This window comes from Lissotriton vulgaris, unplaced genomic scaffold (genome assembly GCF_964263255.1).
Source record: "Lissotriton vulgaris unplaced genomic scaffold, aLisVul1.2 SCAFFOLD_1083, whole genome shotgun sequence".
In the NCBI taxonomy this organism is placed as follows: domain Eukaryota; kingdom Metazoa; phylum Chordata; class Amphibia; order Caudata; family Salamandridae; genus Lissotriton; species Lissotriton vulgaris.
In genome coordinates, this window is record NW_028253160.1 from 267,057 (window position 1) to 277,396 (window position 10,340).

Sequence of the window (10,340 nt, forward strand, 5' to 3'; positions counted from 1 at the left end):
GCCGCCCTAGCCGTTAAGCCAAATCGCGCCTCGAAATCGCTTTGGGGAGTTGGAAGAGGGTGCCTCAGACGCACACACTGCTGGGGAAGAGATATTACTTACACACAACATTGCTTAGATGGGCCCTAACAAATTGCTTCGGGTAAAATGTTAAAGGAAAGTTTCCCACATTGCATCGAGGGTGGTTTTACAGTCTCGGTGTGGGGAGTGGCACGCCGAAGCACACTGCTTTAAATTGGGCAGGAGAAGGAAGGTACGTGTTGTAAGATGCCACGCACTTTAAACTGCCTCATGCTGCTTAATAGGGGAATGAAAAGCCACTTCGCACATGGACTTACAGCGAGCATGAAGGCTATCTCCGCTAAACCACTCCCCCCCCCCCCCCCCCCCCCCCCCCCCCAAAAAAAGAAATTTTATGTGAAGAGTGAAGATCCCCCCGTCAACGTTGCATCGGAAGGGTCCGCGTTCGATTTACGGGGGAACAAGGCACCTACCCGCACGCTATCTCCTGAACACCGAGGAGACCAACTCATACGTTCTAGGGGTAATAAAAAGGACCCTGCTTCATGGCGCAGAAATAGGAGACCCCCAAACGCTACCTTCGGTTTGTCAAAATGATACATCCTCGCGTAAACGCTAGACTCCTGTATCTTGAACTCTATTATCATTTATACATGTTATTTGTGAAATTTTATATAGCACAAACTCGACCCAGGGGTATCCGAGCACGTTGCTTGAGCACCAGTTGTATTGCAGACGGACACATTCATTTTTTAGGCAAGAGAGATTGAGTGATTTGCCCAGAATCACAAGATGTTTGAGCCTCCTGCCCCACTAAAATCTTGTTCCCCAGCTTAAAAGTCGGCCATTAAGCCGCATCCAATGTGCTCATCCACACGTCAACGGTGTGAGACTCGTGTATCTTGAAGCCTATTGTGTATACCCCTATCAAAGGACACGTGATAAAGGAAGGGGTCGCGCTAATACTTTATAGGGTAAATAAAGAAAAGTTTTAAAAAGTCAGTGTTGAAAGCGGCGCTACATGGAACACGCCATAAACCGGTGTGTAAAAAGCGAGGGCTCTCCAAATGCGTGGGTGCGCGGTTATATATTTGATACTAACTATGTAATAAATTAAGAAGATACATTCCCATCCCCCATCAAGAAATCTGCGCGCTCATGTTGGCGCCTCGCCCGAATAGATCTGCTATCTACTTTTTTTTTATTTATTAAATATACGCGCGCTAACTGCCGATTGGCTAGGGGATATCCCGCTTGAAAACATTTCCGGGAGCATTTCGGTGGCTGAGATGAACACCCAATCACTAACTGGCTTCTTCTCAATTGCTGCGCAAAAAAAGCGCGGGCTGATTGGTCAGTATGCATCGCATCCTTAGCACAATGCACGAGAGTGGCTTAGGTGCAGCTAGTCTCCGCCTATCGACATTACACCCTTCCCCATTGGTCATCAGCTGTGAGGTGATTCGCTTATATACCGGCAGGCGAGATGTAAAGCTCTACTTTCAGTCGGTGTTTATCAGCTTTGTCGTTTCTTTCCCCAAGAATCGTCATCATGTCCGGACGCGGCAAGACCAGTGGCAAGGCCCGAGCTAAGGCCAAGACCCGCTCCTCTCGTGCCGGTCTGCAGTTTCCTGTCGGCCGTGTTCACCGTTTGCTCCGCAAGGGCAACTACGCTGAACGCGTGGGCGCCGGCGCGCCAGTCTATCTGGCCGCAGTCCTGGAGTACCTAACGGCTGAGATCCTCGAGCTGGCAGGTAACGCTGCGCGCGACAACAAGAAGACCCGCATCATCCCCCGCCACCTGCAGCTGGCCGTGCGCAACGACGAAGAGCTCAACAAGCTGCTGGGTCGTGTCACCATCGCACAGGGCGGTGTGCTGCCCAACATCCAGGCCGTGCTGCTGCCCAAGAAGACCGCAGCGGCGGCGGCTGCACCCTCTCCGAGCAAGGGCAAAGGCAAGAAGAGCTCCCAGCAGAGCCAAGAGTACTAAAGATCCCGAGGAGAAAAACTAACAAAAGACCCAAAGGCCCTTTTAAGGGCCACCCAACTCTTCACGAAAGAGCTAACTTACTAGCGTGACAGGAATTAAACGAGTTATGAGAATATAGTGTCATTTGATGTGTCTTGTGTCCATGCGCTGCGAATTGTTTAATATGCAATTTCCTTTTCTGTATTACTTTTATTTTTATCAGACACGCATTGTATGGTACACAATTTTCTTCACCAGCTCATATTTTCGCTGCACCGCTTTGTCTCGATAATCGGTTTCTATTCTACCTTTTCGCTTGTCGCCGTTACATTCCAACACATTTTCGCCAGATACCATTGTTGTACCCTGACCATTTTTATTTTTGCCTGCTTCACGTTGATTTTCTCTTGGTTCTGCCCAACGTTGCCGTATTATTTTTGGCGGCATCTTTCCTAATCGCGTACTCGTCATAACCTACTAGCGCGCTTTATACATTTCACGCGCCCCCTTCCCTCCTGAGATAGTACTTACTTCACTCTAAAGGGGCCTCGAATTGCTTTCTCGACATACCCCTTTCTGCCGTATCGTTTATTCCCGCCACCATGTACCATGTTTGTATGCTTTCCTTTCTCTCCCCCTCCCCCTTCGTTTAAGCATGCTTCCCGCATTTCTGGCTTTATCTCTTCTGTTCTCTACTCATCCGGCCTGTTGTAGTTCCGATTACTGTGCACCGACTGGGCGTTTCTCTCCCCGCCAATCCTATCTTTCTCGTGTTCAATCTTGCTGCAATCTACTGCCTCTTAACGCCACCCCCCAGTCTTGCTTTAGTGTTAACTACACTGATTTTGCTTACGCGTGCTGCCCGTCACAATCTACACCCGGTTACGACCATGCATCTTATCCAATTGATGCCCCCCGCTTTTTTCCGGTTACGACCATGCATTTTATCCAATTGATGCACCCCACTTTTTTTTTTACCCTCTGCCTGCAATTTTGTGTCCATCTGCATTCTGTATCGAGCTACAGTTGGCATCCTGTTAAGTCTTTTACAACACCCTGTACTTTTTCTCCATCCATGTACCCCATGCCATTATTTGGAGAAAAAATGGTAATTGTGTGTGTAAATAGCGCCGCAATGCCTCAGTTCTGTGGGAGATGGGATTTGTTACGCTCTTTCAAAACGAGCATTGGCAAAATACATATGAAGTGCTCTGGCAAGCTTTACACTAGTAAATTATATATTGCAAGCGAATACTACAAAAAGGAAATACCAAAACGAGACTACCACATGTTTGCACGAAAAATATCAAACTCTGGTAACATTAAAAAGACGTGACCATTTCACTGCTCCCCCCCTCCCCCTAAGCCTTGCCAGGCGTTTCATTATTAGCAAAGGTGACTAGTATATCGCTGTATGAGCGAACAATCAAATTATAGGTTAGGAAGGTGTCTGATGAAGACACTAATGAATTGCTTGTTCCTTATCCATAATTAACAAGATGCTGAAAGTTGAGGATGCAACTGGGTTTAGTACCACAACCCTGTTGGTTACCACATAAGGCACAAGAAAAAAGCCAAGGCTTGAGACTAAGCATGATGGGGATATTCCACCCTCCTTCCCTACCTGTAGCACCTTCATTTTTCTCAACATCTGCAGCATACCGAGGGGAGTAGTATTCTGCATAACTGGAAGAAACGTGTTCGGACATGCCCTGCATTGGATCTCTTTTCACACAAACTACAGCCATCACAGTGGGTCACCCATCCTTGACCATTCTCTCACAAACTCGAGACACATCACTTTACATTTGGAAGAATTGAAGCCTCAATTTATTTCTCTGTTTATAACTCAAGAAGACATCCTTGCCAAACTCCTTTTACCGACCATTCCAAGCTTTGTCTTACCATACCACAACCGTACATTGAAGGGTTTGTTACGTCTTCTCACCATCTTTTCCACTATCTATGGGTAAGTGTCTGCTTGCAGCACAGCGGGATGACATTTCACTTCGGATGTAATCATTTAGGGGGAGATTTACGAAAAATGTACGCACCGCAGTTCCGGCGACAGGGAGGAAGCAGGAGAGTGCCATGTGTTCAAAGAGATTGCTCTCTTTACCTTGCGCCGGCTCCAATTCCAGCTGCTGTGCGCCACCCAGACACTTTAGCGCCAGGGTGAGTGAGTGAAGCATAGGTTTTGTACAGGAAGGGTACCCTTCTGTACAAAATTCTATGCCTAGAAATGAGGGAACGCTTTTCCGACTTTGTATGCGTGGTGCACAGTGCAGGAAAGGAAGTAGAAATGAAAGCATTTCTCCTGCCTTGCGCCTAATTTAAAAGGGAACAGTTTTCTCACGCTAAACCCTATCAACTGTGTTTAGTGAATTGGGTTTAGCGTGAGAAACCTTGAGTGGTTGCATGGGAACGCCCGTGCACTGCCCTTGGCACACACGCCCCCCACCCATGGCGCAAAGTAATGCAAAGCAGTGAAATGCGCTGATTCACGCTACTTTTCTGTTCTGAAAGTAAATTAGGGTAAAAAAAGATTGTGATGCTTTGAGTCACTTTAGTGATGCAAACACGGCTCAAAAACGTAGTAAATATCCCCCTTGGTGTTTACTTCTGGGAAAGTATTTATATCCAATATCCCCAATTGAACCCTAACCCTTCCTGTCGAATCACATCTGGAGCTTCCCAATTAAGAAATTAGGTAAGGCATACTTTGTGAACAATTTTCGTACCCTCAATGTTACAGTGCATATGCCTTTACAACAAATTTTGTTGTAAAGGCATATGTATTTGATGGATTTACAAGCAATTATAAGTGTCACATGTAAGTATAAACCCTACATACACACATAAGTAAAGGGTTTATATTTTCCTGTAAAATACTTAGTCATGTGATAAACGCATGCATGGTAAAGGCACATTCTTGCAAAAAAAAAAAAAACAGTTCGGTACAAACACCTGTATTGAATACATCAATATATGCCTATATTATTTTGTTTATTTTTATATATTTTCACACAAGTACTTAGAAGTATGTGTGTGTGTGTATATATATGTTGTAAATACACATCTCCTTCCTACGACCCCATACCCTCCCTAAAATTACCTTTGCCACCTCAAAACCCACACCGCCCCCCTAATTTACCCCTGCCACCCAAAAATCCATACCCACCCAAAACCCTAAATCCCTTGTATAAAAATATTTTCCCTATTATATATTCGCTTACCTTTACAACACATCTATACTAATATAATAAAGAGAGAGTCCAAACCTTTGAGGCTGGTAATCTGAGGAGCCACAGCACCAATCAGAACACCCAATACAGCGTTGGAAATGGCAGTTGCAGCAGAAGGACATAGGCTATGCAGACGCCCACCATATACACTTAAAAGGTAAAAGAACCGTGCCAGCAAAGTAGTCCCTTGTGGGCATGTCTGCGTTGTGCTGTGGGCGTGACAAACGCTGGGGGGGTGTGGTACGTTCCGCCCTTCATGCCATGTCTCATCAATCAATCAATCAATCATTGCATTTATATAGCGCGCTACTCACCCGGAGGGTCTCAAGGCGCATCGGGAGGGGGGTGGGTCCGCTACTGCTCGAACAGCCAGGTCTTGAGCTGCGCGAGGTGGTCTTGGGTCAGGCGGAGGGAGTTCCAAGTCTTGGCGGCCAGGTGGGAGAAGGATCTTCCTCCCGTGGTGGCTCTTCTTATGCGGGGGACGGCGGCGAGGGCTTGGCTGGTCGAACGGAGGTGGCGTGTGGGAGTGTAGAAGTTGAGGCGGCTGTTGAGGTATATCATATCGTGTGCTGGGGGCGTGGGTGTGTGCGCGGTGCGCAGGATTACGGAAAAAAAGTGAGCATTGTGCCCAATATTGCATTGTTTTTTCTTCCCACGTTCTGTACATTCCAGCTCCAGATTGGCTTGTCCCGCGCTCCCCTTTACACCCTAAAAACTAATTACACCCTGCTCCCTTCAAATACCCCTGCACCCCATAATCATAACCCACCGTACTCCTTAAAATACCCCAACACCCTTAAACACTAACCCATCCTAACCCTATAAATATACCCTGTACCCCCAAACCTATCCCTAAACCCTAAAAATACCCCTGTACCCCACAACCCAAACCTAGCCCTGAACCCTATAAACACCCTTGTACCTCAAAACCCAAACCTACCCCTGAACCCTAAATATACCCATGTACCCCAAAACCCATACCTATCCCTAAACCCTAAAACTACCCCTTTACCCCATAACCCAAAACTATATCTGAACCCCTAAAATAGCCAAACACCTCAAAACATATACCTCAGTACCCCAAAACATATACCCCTATGCCCATACTTACCTCATCCAAACATTAAAAAAACATGCTTTTACCATTCATGCATTTACAACGAATTTCGTTGTAAATGTATGCGTGGTAAAAGCATATAAAATGTAATGGCATTGCGGAGTCATGGTACTTTCGTAATGAAAGTAAGTGGAGTGATGGTATGCGGAAAGAAAGGTGCGGAATAATGGGTGTTTACCCTCCCCCGGTAAGGACATTGGTGGCACGGCGGCCCACATCTCAAGTTCACACACTACTGAACGCGCACTCTTAAGTGCATCAGCAGTGCACTGTGAATCAGAGCGTTTCACAGGTCACAGATAAGAAATGCTATCAAAACGAAATCCTACAAAACAATATACTACTGTCCAGCAGCAATTCATACCCGGACAACGTTGGGACGGGCTGCTAGTATAATAATAATATGGCGTATTCATGCCTTTACAACAAAATTCATGGTAAAGGCATATGCGTGGTAAAATCCTGCTTGGTAAAGGTTATGCATGGTAAGGGGCACATTGTAATGGCTGTTTCCCCATTCAGTGACCTTCCAGTATTTCTCGGTTTTTCGCTTGCTGCGGGCCTGTTCCCCTTCACCATGTTTCCAGAAACTAATATGGAGTGCCTTCCAAATCCCATATAATTACGGTGCAAGCCTAAGGAACATGTACATTTAAAAACTTGTAAATGAGAATCCAATTGGTACCTTGCACCAGCAATGCAAAATGCTGCAAGAGATATTTTTGGCAACGAATCCCAACTTAAAATAAGCTACTGCACTACTTGAGACACGGAACATACTTTAGGGTGGATCAAAGCGATTCAGCAATATGGGTGAAACTACCAGGATAAAAGGTTTTCGATGTGATAAAAAAAGCACACAACAGAAGAATAATGTGGGTGAGAATAGTAGCAAAATCATGGTTAGGAATGACAGGTGTGGAAGTTTGGGATACATACTAAATAGTGCAAGATGCTTTGCTAACAACTGCAGGAAAGAAATAGTGCAACATGCTTTGCTAACAACTGCAGGAAGTATGGTTAACGGCCATTATGTGATTCGGCGTAGAAGTGGATGAAGGAATTATCTTTTCAAGCCATTGAGGTGAAAGACGAATATGAAAAGGTTGTTTTGCCTGAGGGTGACAATGAGGTGGGGTGGAAAGTCGGGACACTACCAACAGTTTCAAGAGCACCTTGATTGGCAATAAAATGAGAACAGTATTTGTGGATGAGGCAAACTACTGGAACTAAGCACTATGGTGATGGTGTCTGTCTCACATATATGGAGTTTTGTCAAAAAAAGTTGAGTGTTGCCGTACTAACACTAATTTTTGCATCAAATGATTATGGGTTACATTTTGATTTTTCTTGTTTTTTCAGATAGACCCCTGACGAAGAGACAATGTCTCGAAATGCATAGGGTTGGAATTGCAAAATGTCAATAATTGATTTAATGGAGTACTACAAAAAATTGTAATTGCTTTATAATTTCATGTGATATTTTTTTGTAATTATTATCAATGTTTATTTGAGTTCAAGTCTAAATAAAATATGCAATCAACATATTGATAAAGTTATATTAAATTTGTACATATCAAACAACGTCGTAAAAAGTCGTTGCATGTTGGAGTCCAAGTCGCCTGTTCAGGGACTAGGCCACTTTATTAAACTACTGGAACTAGACATAATTTCAGGCAGCTAGGATAATACCTAGATTGGCTTTAGATGGATAAAAACAATGTCCAAACGTTGATACAGTAGGTAAAGTATGTGGCCAAAACATGCATCAATTTGTTGGATGGGAGAAATTATAGAGATCATGGCACAATGCGTAATCCCAATGTTCCGGTGTCCAATCTTGAAGGAAGGTATCCGCTGACAAAGCCATGGGATCCGTTGTCCAGTTGAAATGGTCCACACAGGAGTCCAACAGGTCAACTGAGAAGGGGCCATACCTGCCGGACAACCTGGAGAAGACACCTCGGATCCAGCTTCTAGAGACTTGCATCAGGGAGATGACAGTAGTGCCAATCTGCCACCCGATGTGCTTTAAAGGGAAGATTCTAGACTGTAACAGACACGTGGTGGTGATGGAGCAAGGATTCGCACGTAAAGCTACTTGCTCATACTCCAGAACCTCGCTTAATCTATAATGTTATTAATCAACCTGTTTTGTCATTAATATTGCACTTTCACACTACACGCGGGTGTCCCAGAGATGCTTGCCTATGTGTCTATTAATCCTAATGAGGCTTGCATACTACAGAATCGCTGCTTCGCAGAAATCTAGTCTGCGCATGCGTCGGTCATACCCATGTGATGTGACGCACTCCCAGTTCTGGAGGGATTTTTTGCTCATGCGCATTACTACTAAAATGGCTGCTTTGTCTTTAACATGCTCTCCGCTTGCTACTGCTGCTTTTGCCCAGCTGTCTATTTCTGCCTAAAACTCTAATGCAGAGGTCTTCAAACTTTTGTCGGCTGAGCCCCCCATCTAACCCTCTTTAAACATCGAGCCCCCCCACCACCTTCTGACAAAAATGTTCTGAAAGCTGGTACTCTGCATCATTGATGGCCATTCCCTCCTGCAGAGCCCAGGTCATATGGCAAATAATATTAAATAAAGTAAGAGTGTTTAGTAAACTAAAGTTTTTGTAGTGAGTGTGCATAATATAAGTTTAAACAAAAAAGTCTTCAAGAAAAAATTAGCACAAAAAATTACATTGGTGCTTTCTTTTTCACATAAAACACAACATTTAGAATAGATTAGTAAAAACACTCCCTAAACACAGGTGAGGAGTGTGCCTGTTTTTCTCCACGGAGACGGCCAAGGTGTGGATGTATTCTTGCTTTTGCCATCCTCAGGTTGTGCTCTACTTCCAGTCTTGAGCAGTACCTGTAAACTGGAGTGCTCACAACATTTTGGAATATATTTTCTTCAGTTTTATATAGAGCGAACATGACCCAAAGGTATTGGAGCGCTTTACAGGAGCATCTTTTACATTACACAGACAAACATTTATTTTTTGTAAGCACAAGGAGATTAAGTGATTTGCCCAGAATCACAGGATGTTGAGCAAACACCTTGAATTGGTTTTCCAGCTCCACGGTCATTGGCTCTGGCTGTTGCACCACATCCTTGCCCCTTGACAAGATATCAGAAAAAGTGGTTCCACAAAACATGCTTTCAGACACAATTGAAAAATATGTTATCTTGTGGAGTATGGCCAGGTGTTGCCATGCCAGTAGGAGGCGCACAGACCCAGCAAAGTAAAAGAAGTTGAATAAAGGGGGATAGCACAAGTGATATAGATTGACAGCAGTGGCACGTTCAACTGGCAACATTGAGGAAGGACCACAATGACACATAGTGTCAGGGACATAGAAGAAGCACTATAATGCCACTTATAGACTTTGTAAGGGGCATGCTGACAATGACAAAAAGTCACACAATTCAGATTGAGGAATTAAGTGGGAGCCTAAGAGAAGTAATGACACAGCTGAAGTGTGTGTGTGAACGCTAGATAATGTCTCTGATATTTTTGTGTGTGTGTTTTTTCCACCCCAAAAAACATTGGGCCTCATTTATGAGGCCCTTTGCGCCATTGGAATGTCACTTTTTGTGACGTTCCGTGGTGCAGAAGCCTGTATGATATTTATCAGGCAGCACTAAGCCACTTTTTTGGCTCAATGCTACCTGATAAATATCAGTCCCTTTAACGCAGTGTTCTGCATTAAAGGAGCGTGCAATGGGTGTTGCTTGGGGCGTTCCCAGCAACATCCATGGCCATTTGACGCTGCTCCAGATTTACGAGAAATCGTAAGTCTGAGGCAGTGCGAAAAACTCACACCGCCCCCTAATTTACCCCTGCCACCCAAAAATCCATACCCACCCAAAACCCTAAATCCCTTGTATAAAAATATTTTCCCTATTATATATTCGCTTACCTTTACAACACATCTATACTAATATAATAAAGAGAGAGCCCAATCCTTTGAGGCTGGT

At 44.5% G+C, this 10,340-nt stretch overlaps 1 protein-coding gene across 1 annotated transcript; it reads left to right on the forward strand.

The window, feature by feature from the left end:
* The first annotated feature begins 1,511 nt into the window (after nt 1-1,511).
* Nucleotides 1,512-2,127, forward strand: H2AX (H2A.X variant histone). The gene has a single exon (XM_086951292.1). It carries the CDS (start codon nt 1,574-1,576, stop codon nt 2,009-2,011), a length of 438 nt encoding a protein of 145 aa, XP_086807418.1. The 5' UTR covers nt 1,512-1,573; the 3' UTR covers nt 2,012-2,127.
* The last annotated feature ends 8,213 nt before the right edge of the window (nt 2,128-10,340 follow it).

Coding starts and splice junctions, on each gene's coding strand:
- H2AX (XM_086951292.1), top strand. CDS start 1,574: ATGTCCGGACGCGGCAAGACCAGTGGCAAGGCCCGAGCTAAGGCCAAG.